We start from the raw sequence: 17,515 nt of genomic DNA, 5'->3' as shown, positions 1-17,515 counted from the left end.
TTGTGCATTCTTTTCTAGAGCTAACACTCTAGGGTTTCAAAGTGTACTTTCAAAATTTCCAAGGGCTCTCAGGATGATTGAGATCCCCAGAAGGATCACCAGCACAAGACCATCCATGGTCAGCCGTGGTCTGCAGAGCCACCACCCCATACACCAACTCTTCCTGCCCAATTCCATCTTCTTACCCAGCGTTCCACACCCCCTCTCTCCTCTGCCCATCCTTCTTCTCTCTAGTCCTCCCCACACCCCACACTGGAATCAATCAGAAAAAAATTTTAGATAAGTATTTTTCTTAACTCACAAACATTGACTGATTACTTAGAACGGAACACATCATTAGCCATTAACAGTGTTTGTCAAAACTAAGAAAAAGGCTCTATACACCTGAAAACATGTTTGTGCTTCATTGAGGCACCTTATATATGACTTACCTTAGAACTGTATAACACTTTGGAGTTGCAAAGGTTCTTATGTATAGTATCACATTCCTGATGAGCTTGAAAGGTAGGTTTTATTATCTCTCTGTTATAGATGAGGAATCCAGCAAAGAAAAATAAAACTATTTGAACAAGAGCTCACAGTTAGTAAATGACAGATCCAGACCTCCTAAATCAAGATCTTCTAGGGTGGGACTTTGAAAGTATACATTTTTACCTCTAATTTTAGTTTCGTAGAAAATCCCCTTCAGATGCATATACATCAATATTATGATTTTTTAAAAGAGAAACACTACCCCCAAAAAATCCACTTCAAGAATTATATCCAGAGCATTGTTGTTTAGCCTCAGGATACCTTTAATGTTTTATGGGATTTTTTTTTTTTTTTTTTTTGCTTTTTTATTCTCCCAATGCCACCTCCAGATAAGGTGTTCCACAAAGTACTTTTTGAGAAGATGGATGGATAAAAAGAAAGATAGATGCATAGATGACTGGATATGTTAACCAAACAACAAATGAGTGAATGAATTAACGAATGGACTCAGACTATTTAGCTTTTCAATTATTGATGAGAAAATATTACCACATCTTTGTTAAAGCCATGTATTTAATCATTAATTTTAAAGCACATTTATCCACTTATTTAGTAAGCATTTGTCACTTTAATTAAGCATTATTAATTGGAAACATAAGATTGAGAATTACTCTCCTGCTTTTATTCATCCATTTAATGTGCCAAGAATTTCTGTTGCAAATCAACAGAGATCAATTATCTACCTCTTTAATGGACTGGAAAGTGTAAAATGACAAATTGCTAAGCTTTTTTATCCATCTAGGATACAAAGAGGGCTTCCCTGGCGACTCAGACAGTAAAGAATCCACCTGCAATGCGGGAGACCTGGGTCCAGTCCTTGGGTTGGGAAGACCACCCTGGAGGAGGGCATGGCAACCCACTCCAGTATTCTTGCCTGGAGAATCCCATGGACAGAGGAGCCTGGCAGGCTAGAGTCCATAGGATTGCAAAGAGTCAGACACGACTGAGCGAATAAGCACAGCACAGCACAGGATACAAAGAACGTGGTATTAATTGCCCCAAAAGCTTTTCTTGTTTGACAGAGGCTTTCATCAAAGTTTAAGCTGCTAGTACTTACACCAGCTGACTTCTTCCCTACAAAGAAAAGAAGCAAAAAAAGCAATTTATCCAAGAACTATTAAAAGTAAAGATATATCAATAATGTGAAAGCAAGTTTTACTGGGTGTGTAACAATTTGAGGTAAAGTTGGATTGGGTCATGAAAAGATTGTGGGAACCAAGAGAAACAGGCCTAACCAGCTCTTCTTGTTCCAAAGAATGGAATCTAAAATGAGTCACGTCTAACACTGGGAAGTGATTCCTTAAAGTCCCTATGATAACTTTACAGATAGTGAACCAAATTTCACCTGCTTTTAAAAATTTTGTCTATGTGATGGGCAATATACAAAATATTAATAACATGTAAATAGTGATGTTCTTGAGGCAAAATCAAAACTCAATTTTGCAAATTCTTGAGGAATTCACACAAAAATCTAACAGTGTTTTTCTGGTGTGGGTGAGGAAAAGGAATGAAGAAGACAAAAAATCCTAATTCTGTCCTACACTTCTGGAATGTTTTACCTTTTTACAATAATCACATACTGTATTTTAAGCAGAAAAATAATTCAAAACTTTATGTTCAGCTTCTGGAGTTTGCATGATCAATAGATAATTCCCAGCAAATTTCTACTGTCTATTATAAAGATGTTTTCTCATTCATAGTGATTCCTTCTAATTCAGGGCACACATTTAAACAACTGAGTGAATACGAGGGCTGCAGAGATCAGAGTTCAGACACTGCAAAATGTGTGTTTCTAGTCCTATGAGAGGGGCTTCCCAGGTGGCACAGTGGTAAAGAATCTGCCTGCTGATGCAGGAGACATGAGTTCGATTCCTGGTCAGGGAGATCCCCTGGAGTAGCATATGGCAACCCACTCCGGTATTCCTGCCTGGAAAATTCCATGGACAGAGAAGCCAGTTGGGCTACAGTTCACTGCAAAGAATTGGACATGACTAAGTGACCAAGCACAGGCACACAGTCCTGCTAGAAACATTACTGCTGGCCCAGGTTTTCAAACACAGTCACAGTTTCCTCAGACTTGGACTGAAGAAATTAAAAGTTATTACCATTCTAAGTTGGAAAGAGAATTTGCAAACCTAGCTACATATGTAATATAAATGTATTACAGGTTACTATTTAACTGTGTGTTTCTGATCAAAGTGTACAATTACATAACACAAAATATATATGTTGCAAAATCACAACATTCCCTAAAGCAATAGAGAACTTGAAATAAATAATGACAGACTACAGATACCTCTTTTGTTTAAAACTCTTACACGTTTCACTGGCTTTAGGAAAGGACTTGGAACTCTTAATAATGAACTTGGATTTATTACTTCGACAACTGTGGAGAAGAATAAGATATACATTTTTAGAAAAGTACCAAGAGTAGACTCTGTAAATACAGTAATTATTTTTAAATAGTACAATCAAGTCATAAGTCTTTATCAAACAAGATTGGGAAATTAGGTGTGGTACATGAGCAATTTTTAAGATAGCTGAAGTTAGCTGTATTAAATAGCCTCTTAGTTTTAATGGCAATCTATTAAAGCTGTAACAGACATTTTCTTGCCTAACTGAACAGAATATATGGAGGAACACTTCACCTTTGTGCCACGGTTCAGGGACATCAGGGACTCTGCTGCGGGAGGCACGCCGCGATGACTAAGGGTTTTACACGCTGTCTGGCTCCCTTGTTACCTCCTTCGCTGCCTGTTTTTTCCAGAATGTCACAGCCCCCGTCTCACGTTCCCTCCTGGTATACCACACCCTAAGAACACAGTAATAACTGAAAGTAGCCAGCAAAAAGACTGATAAGCAAGCTCATGTAACTTTACTCACAAACTTGAGTCAACAAGCTCTGACATTGAAGTAGGAGACATCCAGGCCCCAGTCTGAGCGGCTGCCCTGGTCTCCTGCCAACACTTTGCGATGGCTTAGCAGCAATGGGCCCTGACTGGGTGCATTCCTGCGGATTCCCTAACACACGCACAGAGAAGGCCCTCAGTCCAGGGGAAGGACAAAAGGAGGGAGAAGCCGGAGTCCATCTGGACTGAGAGATCCACGCCCACCTGCCTGCCTGCTAAGTCTCACCTGTGCAGCCCCATGGACTGTAGCCCGCCAGGCTCCTCTGTCCATGGAGATTCTCCAGGCTGGAGTGGGTTGCCATGCCCTTCTCCAGCGGATCTTCGAGACCCAGGGATCAAACCCACGTCTCACGTCTCCTGCATTGGCAAACGGGCTCTTTATCCCACCTGGGAAGCCCCTCCATGCCCACACCAGGACCAATTATAGAGGTGACTGGCCAGAGACAACCCAGAAGATGCCCCTATATAAGCAACCTAAGCCGCCCTTATGGTGGGTAACTCACTCTGGGCTCACCTGCCTGCTCTTCCACGCACTTTGTTTCTTCAGACATACTTTGCTTCTAATAAATGCTTTCGTCTTTTTCACAGTCTCGGCCAAATTCTTTCTTCAAAGAAGACAAGAACTGAGGTCCGTCTTTTAGCGCGTCACCCCTGGAATCAATGTCAAGCTCTGTTAATGGCTTCATTCCACTCTGGTGGTGAGATCATGACCTTTACGACTCAACTCTGTACTCCACAGCTTTTTGCCAAGTCCAGGCTGTATCTTGATCCAGGCTGGTAAAATGGTAGAAAAAATTAGTTGCCAAATAATAAAAGCAACGCAGTTCAGGTTAGGGAGTGCCTGTGACAGTCACAGTCTCTGGGTCAGCTCCCAATAAATAGTAGCCCTCTCCCCTGTCCCATTTTAAACAATTTAAGTAATAAAGTAAAAACAGAAGCCATTACCAATAGTCCTTGGTTGCAAATGTGAGATCCAACTAGGCCTGCTGACTAAACTACAAAATTAGGAAAATGTTCCCACCCAATCCTAGACAGCCCTGGACGGAAGCAGGCTTACACGATGGAGGCCTCCCTCCCAAGAAAACAGGAAACAGCTGAGTTGTGCATGCCTATTCTTTCTGATTTATCAACTCCACTTAGATGACGTTACATGAAATCATCTCAGCTTTCACCCTTCTATACAACCAGCCTTCCGTTACTCCATCTTTTCTTCATTAATTGCCTTAGATTCAGAGGATTGAGCTAAGATACTCATTGCAAGTCACAGCGTCATCAATGTCAAGAGTCTATACAAAGCTCCTTTATGCTTGATTATTTATACACCACCCCTGTTTTCTTCTCCACTACAGGCAACAAAACTAATGTAGTTTATATGTTTTCTTGAGTTTACATGCAACTTGATAAAAAGCATTGTTGTTTGAGTGTGTGTTTTAAAACTTTATATAAATTTGCACACACAAAGTCCTATTCTGGGTCTTTTCTGTTTTTAATATCTGTCTATGTTGTTATATGCATATCAAGTTTATTTATCCTAAATGTTGCACGGTGCTCCAAGGTGTACAAACACCACACTTCACTTTGCTCAGTCCCTCAAGTGATGGACGTCCTGATTCCTCCACATCCTCATGCGTGTCCCATTACGTTCCCAGCTGGGTCACAGAGCTGTGGATACCTAATCTGATTGAGTACTGCCAAATTACTGTCCAGAATGGTTGCACCCATCTACACTCCTTCCAGCAGTGCAGGAGGGTCCCTATTATCCAACGTCCCCACCAAATTTTATATAACTTTCTATTTTTGCCATTCTCACAGAGTATAAGATGGTGTTCCACAGCATTTAAAATTCATTATTGAGGCAGACGTAGATAACAGACTTATGGACACAAGGAGATGGGGATAGATAGGAGAGGGTAAGACTAATGGAGAGAGTAGCATGGAAACATATACACTAATATATGCAAAATAGATAGCCAGTGGGAATTTTCTGTATGACTCGAGGAACTCCACCTGGGGCTCTGTGACGACCTAGAGGGGTGGAACAGGGTGGGAGGTGGGAGGGAGGCTTCAGAGGGAGGGAACATGTGTATACCTATCACTGGTTCATGTTGATGTATGGCAGAAACCAGTACAACATTGTAAAACCAATATCTTGCAATAAAAACTTTTAAAAAATTCATTATTAAGTTTGGACAGCTGTTGATACACATGTTAGTCATTTAAGTTTCTGTAAATGATATGTTATACAATTTGCCTGTTTTCTGAAACAAGTCCTAGATTTTTCAGGGTGATTTATATATACATATATATGACTGTATTCCAAATGTTGGTTCCTTGTCTGTGTAGGAGTCACAAATATCTTCCCCCAGTCTTTCATCTACCAGTATGTCCAGAATGTCCATCTACCAGATTTTGTTCAGTATGTCCTTTGCAAAACAGACATCCTTATTTTTTCTTCAAACTCCTAAATTATTTTTGCTTTATGGCTATTCTTTAGTTCTTTCTGAAACCTAAATGAGTTCATATTTCTTCTTATGACAGTTTAGTCTAGGCTACCTATATGTGCTATTCCCTACACAATCAAGGTGAAAAGATTTATATGACCTGTTTTAGCTATATAAAAATAGTAGCTTTCTGCTTTCAATAAAAAAGCTGTTTTGTTTTAGTATTGGGGTAGTGTAGGCAGACAGACTTGATAAGTACAAAATATGAGTTGAATGAAAATATCCCCCAAATCCTACAGTGAATACAAACCGAATTGCTCCCGCCAATAAATTAATAAGTGGGAAGAGAGAAAGGGAACTGTCTGGACCTGCCCAAAAACTTACAAATCAAGTGATTCCTTGCTAAACTCACCTTTGTGTTCTAGGAAGTTTTGGTAGATTCCTGGGTCTTCCCTATGTGGACAATCATGTTTTCAGCAAACCACTACAATATCGTAAAATAATTAGGCTGCAATTAAAATAAATTAATTAATTTTAAAAAGGAATAGTTTTATTTTCTTTTTTTGTGATCTTATGCCCTTTCTTTTGTTTTTTTGGGGGGGTCTTACTGAACTGACTAGAGCGTCTAATGGTGAGAGCAGACATCCTTACCTTGTTCCCAATCTTAGTGGGAAGGCATAAGACTTTCACATTAAATATGATGTTAGCTGTAGGCGTTCTGATAGATTTTCTTTATGAAGTTGAGGGATTTCCTTTCTATTTCTATTTTTCTGAATTTTTTGGTGAGTGAGTGAATACCGAATTACCAAATATTTTCCCAGCTTCAATTGATATGAGCATGTACATTTTCTTTTTTAGCCTTCTAATATGGTGATGACAGTGATTTATTTTCAAATATTAAACCAGCCTTGTAAATCTGGAATAAGCCCCACTTGGTTATGGAATATAATTCTTTTTATACATTGCTAATTCTACATTGTTAGGGATTTAGAATATGTACTGTTGAGGAATATTGGTCTGCATGTTTCTGGGATGTTTTTTCTTTGTTTGCTGTGCATTTTGGAGTCAGGGTAAAGTTAGCTTTATAAGATGAATTGAAATTATTCCCTCCTTTTCTGTTTTCTGGGAAGTTTGTATATAATTGATATTGGTTTCTTTTAATGTTTGGTAGATTTCTCCAGTGAAAGCATCTGGGCCTGCAGATTTGTTTTTTGGAGGATTTTTACTTATGAAATGAATTTCCTTAATAGTTACAGGGATCTACAAAGTATTTCATATGGAGTGAATTACAGTAGTCCACATCTTTCAAAAAAAAAAAAGAGGTTTATTTCATCTAAGTTATCAAATATATGTGTGTAGAGTTGTTTGTACTGTAAATGTTCCCTTGTGATGCTTTTGATGTCTGCAGAATCTGTGCTGCTATCTCCATTTTCATTCCTAATATTGGTAATTTGTATATTCTTTCTGTTTTATCAGTTTTGCTAGAGATTTGTCAAATTTTGTTTTTTTTCCCCAAAGATCCAACTCTCTATTTTATTGATTTTCTGTAATTAAAAAAAAATTGCTATCATTTATTTCTGTTTTCACCTTTATTATTTCCTGGCTTCTTCTTGAGATGGGTTTAGTTTGTATTTACCTGTATTTTTGGTTTCTGTCTTCTTCCTTCCCTTCTTATATGCCAGGGTTTCTTCCATTAAAGTTCCCTTTCTATTTAAGGAATTTCTTCAGCCATTCTTTAAGATTTACTGGAGATAAGTTCTTATTTTTCCTTCCTTTGAGAATGTGTTCATTTCGTTTTCATTCTTAAAAGACATTTTCTCTGGATGCAAGATTCTGGTTGACTTCTTTCAGTACTTGAAAATAGTGTTCAACTTCCTTCCAGTCTCCATGATTTCTGATGAGAAATCTGCTGTCATTCTGATATTGTCCCCCACCATAGTAAGGTGTTATTTTCTCTTTCTATTTTCTAAATTTTTTGTATTTGTCTTTAGTTTTTAGAAGTTTAATTATGACTTGCCATTCTGTGGATTTCTTTGGATTTATAGTGTTTGAGATTCATTCACCTTCTTGAATCCTTTTTTTGTTTTTAAAGATTTATTTATTTATTTTATGGCTGCTCTGGGTCTTCATTGCTGTGCACGGGCTTTCTCCAGTTGTGGAGAGTGGGAGCTACTCTCTAGCTGCGGTGAACAGGGGTCTCTCATTGCAGTGATCTCCATTGTTTCGGAGCATGGGCTCCAGGGTGCCTGGGCTTCAGTAGTGCAGCTCCCTGGCCCAGCTGTCCCGAGGCATGTGGAATCTTCCCAGACCAGGGATCGAAGCTGCTTCTTTTTAAATGACACATTTTGATAACACACCACACAGTACATTCTAGAGCAGATTTTCTTCAGAGTAAACTAAGAGGCTTATAGAACTTCTATAATATCTGAACATGCAGAAGAATAGGAAGAAATAAGCCTTACTGTCATCAAAGCCAGGCAGGTGGAAAAGAGACAGTTTTCTCCAGGGTAATAATCTGATCAAGCTTGTACACCAATAGAAGTGAGCCACTGACCCAGTACACTGTGCAGAAGCAAGCAGCTGAAACCTTAACAAAATCTGCAATTCCTCAGCTGGTCACTTCCACTGTTGTACTTCTATTCTTTGAGCATCCAAGCCGTTTTTCACACCTTAGTCAGCTGGGCATGATCAGCATGATGAGAACTTGCTATCCTTCATAAGCAGACCTTGTCCTCAAATCAGGTTGGTTTGTTGACTTGGCTCTGAGACCCTCATCCTGATAGTACTTCTGGCTGGTAGTCTTGACTTTTTACTTGGTCTCAGTGAACCTAACATTGCTCTCTTTTGTCTTTGATACTTCCCTGTCATATCTGCAGCTGGAAATCAGGTGTATTTGCTTCCTTCCAATGAAAAGTAAGACCAATCTCACTTCCCATGGAAAATTTGGTGACTGCAAGCTGGTGCATTGAATCTCAAATACATTCAACAGAGGAGAAAACTTAAGAATATGGGTGTCAAGATGTGATCGGTCACCAGTCCCTAAATTTGATAAATAGTACATAATATCAAGTCCCACTGTTGAGTGTGTCCTAGTCCTCAAGAGATGCCTTAGGAATAAAGCCAATTGGATTCACCTTCAAGTAGGCCCAGAAAACATTGGCCCAGGAAGTTGAATTTAATATCTTTGTTTTTAGTAGCTCCTCTGCTATAGACTGAATTGCTGTGTCTTCCCCAGAATTCATTTGTTGAAGCTCTAATCCCCAGTGCGATTGTATTCAAAGGTGGAGCCTTTAGGAGGTAATCAGGTCATGAGGGTGCTGCTGCTGCTGGTAAGTCACTTCAGTCATGTCAGACTCTGTGCAACCCCATAGACGGCAGCCCACCAGGCTCCCCCATCCCTGGGATTCTCCAGGTAAGAATACTGGAGTGGGTTGCCATTTCCTTCTCCGATACATGAAAATGAAAAGTCAAAGTGAAGTCGCTCAATTGTGTCCGACTCCTTGTGACCCCATGGACTGCAGCCTACAAGGCTCCTCTGTCCATGGGGTTTTCCAGGCAAGAGTACTGGAGTGGGGTGCCATTGCCTTTCTCCGGTCATGAGGGTGGAGCCCTAATGATCTTAGCCCCATAAACTAAGCCTGACAATCAGTGCCCAGGACAAATTTCAACACTTAAGTTGAGGGTTTGTGGCTGTTATGAGTGGGGTGTCTGTATAACATCTGTTAAAGACATGTAGTTCCAGGAGAAGTAAAAGGACCCTGGCTCAGCCTGTTTGCAGAAATGAGCCAGCCTCAAAATTCCCCTCCCTGCCTCTCAGCCAAACAACTCAGGTCTTTGGACTGCAGGTGGCAACTGTGATGACAGCAGAAGCTAGAACTCTCCTCCAAAATCCACACTGATCTTCCCCTCCATCTCAGTCTCCCACAAGAGAGTGGAAACAGGCCACTGCTAGTCATGGTCTCTTTTAAGCCTGGAGGGGGACGCTGCCCACCTGTGCCTCTTCTGAAGGTGTTTGGAAAAAGAACAAAATAGAAACTATGAAGTTACCCTAAATCTCACCCAACACACCACAGGAAACAGAAATAAAATTTCAAATCCATTTGGGAAACAATAGTTTCAATAAATCACTTTCTTGGCTTCACAACTTGTCCAGCCTCAGGGGCTCTCTGAGTGTCCCCCAATTAGGTAAACTAAGAACCCATTCAGATCAAGTATACAAATGTTCTTCCAAAACTATTTTTTTAAACTACACAAATGTATTGCAGGCAGCTAGAACTTGAAAGCAGGGATATTCCTTGAAAGTTAACACTGTAAATCAACAGAAAATGAATTGGAAACAGGATGAGGGAACATGGGAAAAAGTCTCGGCAGGAGAAAGCCTGACTCTCTCATTAACATCCAAAGAAGAAATGGAAATTAGAGAAAGGCCAGCTTAGGAGGCAAGCTAGACAGTGCTCTGTTAAGCTCTGTGCTGGGAGAGGATTTGGTCAGTTTATTCTAGCTGTGTGGCATTGGTGGCTTCCCTTGTGGTTCAGCTGATAAAGAATCCGCCTGCAATGTGGGAGACCTGGGTTCAATCCCTGAGTTGGGAAGATCCCCTGGAGGAGGAAAAGGCTACCCACTTCAGTATTCTGGCCTGGAGAATTCTGTGGACTGTATAGTCCATGGGGTTGCAAAGAGTCGGACACAACGGAGTGACTTTTACTCACTTCCTCACTCAGAGCTGGTGGCAGAACTGCACAGATGGGGATGACAAAGACTCTCTTCTTGATCAAACTAACACCAAACTCCTCCAAGCCTCTTTCTGATTAAGCCTCATCCTTGAGTCCTCTCTGGCCTGCTTAGTCCAGTTTTAGCAAGATTTCTGCTAAGTCAGTTTAGGGAGGATCCCCCATCCTTAATGTCTGATTACCCCTGATATCTGATTGAGTTCCTCATTCTCCACCTTTGAGGTATAAATCCTTGACCTGCCTTCAGCAGGAATCCTGTTAAGTGGGTTCAACAAGAATCCCCCTCGCATTGTCTCTTCCTAGTATTGTCCCATGGACTCCTTGTCATTCTGCTCCTTGCCTGGAAATCCCCGGCTGTCTTTGCCATATTCAGAGGTGAACCTTGATCTCTCTCCACTATTGCCATAGTCTTGACCCCTATTGCAATAGTCCTGAACAAAGTCTTCCTTACAGTTTTAAAAAGAGTCAGAACAAGATTGTACTTTAATAGGATTGAGAGGTGAGAAGGACAAACATCCTTATTTTGTTGCTTCTAACATTAGAATCCCTCAAGCAGTCAACTTTGCTTTTCTTTATGTTTACCTAACAACCTCTGATGGAGTCTAGCTCCCAAAGTTGTTTTCAGGCTAAAGAGACTGTACCTCACCATCTTATAGTTCTCACTGATATTTAATATACTGGCATTGGTGCTGGTTTCTATGCTTCTGTGACTAACTTAATCATGGAGCAGTATACCCACGGCAAGCACATTGACAGAAAAGAAGTTTCTGGGCCCGCAAAAGAGAGGCCCAGAAGGTGAGACCTGGCCACGGTGAGCTACAGCATTTAAGAATTACTGCTGGAGCTTAGATGACGGAGTGACTAGTGAACAACAGCAACCAGTTTTTGAAAAGTCAATAGGGAGTTAGAGATGAGGAAATAGTGTGGATAATACAAATTATTTTGGCCATTGCATTCAAAATTTAATCTTTCTTTTTTTGCACTGTTTACATTCTAAGACTCAATATACATCTTGTATTGTCACCCTTTATTGCTCAGATTTGCCCATGGCTCTATCCTGACTTGGAAATATAATTATAATGCAGAATCTGGTTCAGAGGTCCTGGTGGGGTGGAGACAGGAGTCTGTGTTTCTGGAAAGCTCCTACGTGTTGCAGATGCTGCTGGTTCGGGGCACTTAGAGTATAAAAGGTGAGGTGTCATCGTCTCTAGTCTAGAGTATTGGTATAAACTCCTAAATGGTCTCCCTGCCTCTTTTTCCAATCCATTCCCCATGCTGCAGCCGGTGTGGTCTTTCAAAAATGCAAATCTAACGAGTTCTACCAGTTTTTCTGCTTCCCATAACCCTCAGAGCCTCAGATCCTGCTGCTGTCTCCTTCCTCGCCTTCAGGCACCCACTCCTGTCTCAGGCTCACTGTTCCAGCTCCCAAGAATTAGACTCCATTCCTGTAAGCACCCGTCAAGTCTAGTTCTCTGCTTTCTCACAAGTTCTTCTCATCTGACAAACATTATTTCTATTTCCCATCTTTACCTCTCCCATGTCCTCCCAAGTTATGAACCTTTCTCTCCTCTCTGATCTCTTCCATTCATTGTATTTATCAACCTATATAATTACTTGTCTCAAATTTCTATCAATAGATCATGAATGAAGGAGAGAGGTACCTGTATTTGTTTTAATTGAATCTCTGTCACATTGTTTCACATATAGAAAATATTCAAAATATATTTATTGAGTTGAATCAGAAAAGGAAGAGTGTTAAGGAAGCCGTAGCCTGTAAAGGTTTCAAACTGATACCTCATTTGGTCTACTCCAGACAGTCACAAACAGGGTTACTAAATATTAAGGACAATATTGATTAGGTCATCAAATTGACAATCTGAAGAACTGTAACTACTTTAAAATAAAACTAGGCTTGCAGTTCTGTTTAAATTCTGTCTTATCTAAACAATAGAGAATACATTTTTTATACATAAAACAAAGGAGCCCTGACCAGCTGTTCTCAATTTTCACAGAAGGGCTAGCAAATATAAGCATAAATTATAGTTAGATATGCAAAATACAGAAAGATTAGATAGTAAGTAGGAGTAGGGGTTAGATAGCCTGTGAGAGACCCTTCTGAAAAATGTTTCACATGGTAAGTAATTTTTAGATCTTAGTTTGTGAGATGTTGTAGATGGATTCTAACAACTATAATCTTTAATAGCATCTTGGAACTTTACATGAACTTCAGAGATGCATTATAAAAGAAAAATCAAAATGGTACAAACTCAAGAATAAAACATGCACACAGGCCTAACATAAAAGTCTGTGTGGCTAAAGTATATCAATTCAATGAGGCTTATTTATTGTACTATATACAAAAGTATAATTGATAATCTGTTGCATTTTCATGTTTTTCTTTCACTATGCTTTTTTTTTTTTTTACTAGAGACTGTCTTTTTTAAGGAAAGAATGGCATCTGAAAGTACTAGGATCCACCTGGCCTGTTAGTTTTCTCATTACCTGATCCCAAAATTCCTGATCTGGCTCAGGATTCTGGTGTAAAATAAACTACTGGATTCCCATCAAGGTACTGTCTTAGAAATGATCCCCAAGGGAGCCCACCTGCCCCACCCTAGGAATTCCTCCAGGTGAACAATGCTCCCATTGTTTATCTTCATTCATTACGCTCAGAGCCACACCTGGTAGAAGCCAGAAGCTGCCCATACCCACCTTCCTAGAAAGAATGAAAGAAAAAAAAACCAGGAAAAATGGAGTTAGGAAATGATTCAATGTATCAAAGTATCTTTTTGTGTTTTGTGTGCAAGAATATATAATATTTTCATGGGTGTGAATTTGCTTTCAATACAAATATACTAAACCTATTATTTACTGATTACTCACATGCTAGAATTAAAAAAAAAAAAATCTCCCTTTTTATTTCTTTATTTGTGGCTGCCCAAGGCCTTCTGTGGGGCTTCCCTGGTAGCTCAGCTGGTAGAGAACCCGCCTGACATGCAGGAGATCCCAGTTCGATTCCTGGGTCCCGCAAGATCTCCTGGAGAAGGGGTAGGCTACCCACTTAGGTATTCTTGAGCTTTCCTGGTGGGCTCAGATGGTAAAGAATCCGCCTGCAATGCGGAAGACCTGGGTTTGATCACTGGGTTGGGAAGATCCCCTGGAGGAGAGCATGGCAACCCACTCCAGTATTCTTGCCTGGAGAATCCCAGTGGACAGAGGAGACTGGCGGGCCACAGTCGACGGGGTCGCAAAGAGTTGGACACGACTGAGCGACTAAGCATAGTACATCACTAGGGCTTCTGTAGTTGTGACCCCTGGGCTTAGTTGCCCCATGGCATGTGGAATCTTCCCGGACCAGGGATCCAACTCAAATCCCCTGCATTGGCAGGTGGATTCTTAACCACTGGACCACCAGGGAAGTATGCTAAAACTTCTTATACATATTTTATCTTGTCTTTGTGACAACCAGGAAAGTTAGGTATCATACTCCCCAGTGAAGAGAAATCCAGAGAGAATCAGTCCCAGCCAGTGGCTGATCTGAGATCCAGACTTGTATCAACCTCATTTCTAAGCCTAAATTCTTTCCTCTAAGTTCTGCTGCCTTCCAGAAAGCAAAGCCCCAAAGATAATCTCATTGGAAGTTTCGACTAACTTTATTTAGTCAAAAAATAGAGGGAAAAAGGAAGGCATGTGTGAACAGACTCTTATCGGGGGGTATCCAAAAAGCTCGTGACGGACTGATTACTGGACCTTAGAGAGGCTACTGGTACCCCCCCCCCCACCCCCCCGCCCCTCGTCCCAATACTTCCGCCTCTCGGCTTCCGCAGGTGTTAATTGTTACCCAGGAAAACCGCAGCGCGCGGAGCAGTAGCGAGAAGGCTATGGTAGAGAGCCGAGGTCTAGCGATCTGGAGACGTCGGTCTTTAAAATGTGTATTCAATCCGTCCTCGTTCACGTCCACTACCTCTTTCCCACCCAGCTATTCGCTAATAGCCTTGTAATTCTCCCCTCTTCCAAACTGTCCTCCCCCAAACCCTCCTTCACCCGCCAGATAATCGGGATATGACATTTCCTCTCGTCTGAACCCTCTGCGGCTACTCCTCGCTCCGAGGATGAAGTTTAAACACCCTTCCAGGCCCTCCGCGTTGGGCCCCTGCTCAGTACTCTGGCTTCCCACTCCCGGCCATGAACTCACCTGTCCGCCTTGCTCCCCCCACGCAGGCCCTTTTCTCCCTCAGCTCTTCTGCGCAGCAGGCAAGTTCTCCTGTCCCCCGCCTTCAGCTTTCCCGAGCCCCATTCGCTCTCTGAGCCTCAGCTTAGATGCCTCTTTTTAAGTGAAGCCTTTCGTGTGTAATTCCTATCTGCAGTCTCGACTCCTGCCGTCTAATTAGACCTTCCTGGGTGTACACTGGAGCTCTTCGTCTACGATTGCAATTTTCATTGCATACTTGCCTGATTATTTTTAATGTCTGCCAAGGGTCACAAAGTTTTACCGCCGTGCCTGGAAGGCACACTTCTGAAACCTAGTAACTTTTCAATGAATGAATGAATGAGGGAACTTGAACTGGATGTTTTCACCACCATCATCCTACCGTGACAATATTTCGAGTCCCCCATTGCTACTGTCAATGGCATGCTCACCCCGTGGGCTTAGCAACGCCCTGGAGGAGAGCAGGCGGCGCGCCCACCCCTGGCTCCGGCACTCCCGGGACGCCCCAGGCACAGTGCGGCTCGGGGCGGGTCTCACCGCCGGGAGTCCTCGGGGCTCCCAGGTTCACGTGCACCGGGGAGGAGGGGCGGAGGAAAAAGAGAGCGTGTGCTGGGAGCTCCCGGGGCGCCTCCACCCCGGCGGCCCGCCGCCACCCGGGAGCCACTTCCTCCTTGGGGGCCGGCGTGTGGGGCGGGGCAGGAGACGCCCCCGCCGGGCTGGGCCCCGGGCCGCCCCAATGAGATTCGGTGCCCGGCCGCGGCTGCGCCCAGTCCAGGCGCTGCGCTCGGCCGCGGAGGAGGCGGCCGGCCGGGGCGGCGGCGGCGCTGCGCGCGCCAAGGGGAAACCGAGCCTGCCAAGCTGGCGCCCGGCGGGGCCATGGTGGCCGGCGCCCGCGGCGGCTGCGCGCAGGCGGGGGCTGTCCGGCGCGGCCTCCTGGCCCTGCTGCTCGCGGTCTCCGCGCCGCTCTGGCTGCAGGCGGAGGAGCTGGGTGAGTGGAGCGCGTCCGGCGGGCGGCGGGCTGGGCCTGGAGGGACAGCGCGCGGGGGGAAGTCGGAGTTGCAGCCTGTGTCTGGAGTCCCGCTCTCTCCGGCCGATGGCGGCTCGGGTCAAAAATAAGTTACTGCGTTCCGATCGCTCCCCACCAAACTCCTTCCTTCTCCCGCAGACACTTCGCGCCTCCCAACTTTCTCTCTCTCCCCTCTCGGTTGGTTTCCAGACTTCCTGCCTCTGCGGGCCCCGTGAGAAGTGACATGGCCCGGGGGGGTCGCGAGATGAAGACCCCAGCCTTAGCGGGAGGATGTTAGTGGGGGAGGCGCCTCTCAAACTTTTTGACAGAGCTACCCACAGCCGGCCGCCTCTCGTCCCTGCGCGGCGTGTGAGTTTCTGGCTGGCACGGATGGTTGGGAAATGATTCCCCGAGGTCCGCCCTGGGAAGCCGGCAGCCCCAAACAGGCCGCCCCTCTAGAGTGTGCTGCTGCGCCCCGACTTGGAACCGTGTGGCTCGGCTCCTTCTTGGGTGTTTGAGCGAGTCTCCCGACCTGGCTGATCGTTCTCTGGACCCGGTGCTTGCCTTCAAGTTGGATCTAATTAGCCCACCGGCGAGTTTACTGCTGCTTATCCAGCAGATGAAAGCAGTAAGCCGTTTTACCAGCTGTAGGCAAATCCTTGAAATTTAGTTCTTTATTGATCGCGAGGGGCAGCTTTCTGCGGAGTTTTCCTGTGGTTTCCCTCCTGCCTTACTTTTGCCCCTCTGCAACCCAGATGATTTAATGGCAGTGCATCTATCCAGACTATTCTGACGGCTCCCCACCCCGTGTTTTCTAATGGGACAAGAACCAATACTAAACCAAAGGCAGGCATTTTGGTCACTGAACCCTGTATTCTCAGTCTGAAACTTTGATAGTCAAGATGTTGGTTTTGGTTCCTAAATTAGCTTACATACCTATTTGTTAGGAAAGAAAGAAAGAAAGAAAAACCCTGAAGTTCAGGCAAACTGTGTCTTGGCACTGTAGCAGAATGCTAGGAATGTTGTAAAATATTGATAAATGTGTGTGTTTTTATTAAATATGTAGGATTTTGATCATGGGTGTTTTAAGCCGGTAGAAAATGTTTCCCAGGTCATTGTTGGAAGACGCACCTTCAGTATTGTACATCTATGAATAGACCCAGCAACGTGTTCCTATACTAGTCTGGCCAGAGCTGCCACCATCTTTCCAAATGCAGTTTTTTTAGACGTTATATCCATCCAGACTGTTAACTGGTTGCTTTATAGAGCAGTCTCTGGGAAGCAGTGTGACTGCTTAGATTCTTAGAGCTTCACATTTGATACTTCATTGCACAAAATTGTTGGAAGAAGATGTCATGTTTCCATGAAGAATCCTGTATATTTAGGACGTTAAAAGAACCAGTGAAGGCATAGGTATTCAGTCACGAAAGAAGTAAAACTTAGATTTGGCATATTTACTGAAAAAAATCCAGGAACTCGAGTTCTGATATCTTTTGAGTGAAGAGGCATAATCAATGATTTTTTAGTATCTCTCACGTCTGTGGTATTTTGGATTAGCCCTTGCTCACTTGTTCTTCAAGTTTTTGTAAATTTAAGCATGCAAAACCATTTTAGGTTTTGAAATATGCTACTGGGTATATAGCTGTTTGATGATCTTCAGTGATATTAGTGTTCTTAATGTTTAAAAA

At 43.0% G+C, this 17,515-nt stretch overlaps 1 protein-coding gene and 1 long non-coding RNA gene across 3 annotated transcripts in view; one reads left to right on the top strand and one right to left on the bottom strand.

Moving 5' to 3' along the window:
• Window positions 1-1,507: 1,507 nt before the first annotated feature.
• On the bottom strand, window positions 1,508-14,902 carry LOC122685280. The gene is made up of 3 exons (XR_006338324.1): window positions 14,807-14,902; window positions 3,955-4,214; window positions 1,508-1,605 (listed from the first exon to the last, which is right to left on the bottom strand). It is a non-coding gene; the product is annotated as an uncharacterized LOC122685280 (long non-coding RNA).
• Window positions 14,903-15,570: 668 nt separating this feature from the next.
• Window positions 15,571-17,515, top strand: part of DCBLD1 (discoidin, CUB and LCCL domain containing 1) — a 71,405-nt gene continuing 69,460 nt past the window's right edge. The window contains exon 1 of one of the 2 annotated variants that reach the window (XM_043889979.1): window positions 15,571-15,809. In XM_043889979.1, coding sequence (XP_043745914.1) covers window positions 15,698-15,809 — 112 coding nt within the window. In that variant the 5' untranslated portion in view covers window positions 15,571-15,697. The remainder of the gene's footprint in view (window positions 15,810-17,515) is intronic. The other variant, XM_043889978.1, reaches the window with a different exon arrangement.

The sequence above is a fragment of the Cervus elaphus genome, chromosome 28 (assembly GCF_910594005.1).
Source record: "Cervus elaphus chromosome 28, mCerEla1.1, whole genome shotgun sequence".
Taxonomy (NCBI): Eukaryota; Metazoa; Chordata; class Mammalia; order Artiodactyla; family Cervidae; genus Cervus; species Cervus elaphus.
Note: the sequence above shows the minus strand (reverse complement) of the source record. Positions and strands in the feature narration are given on the sequence as shown.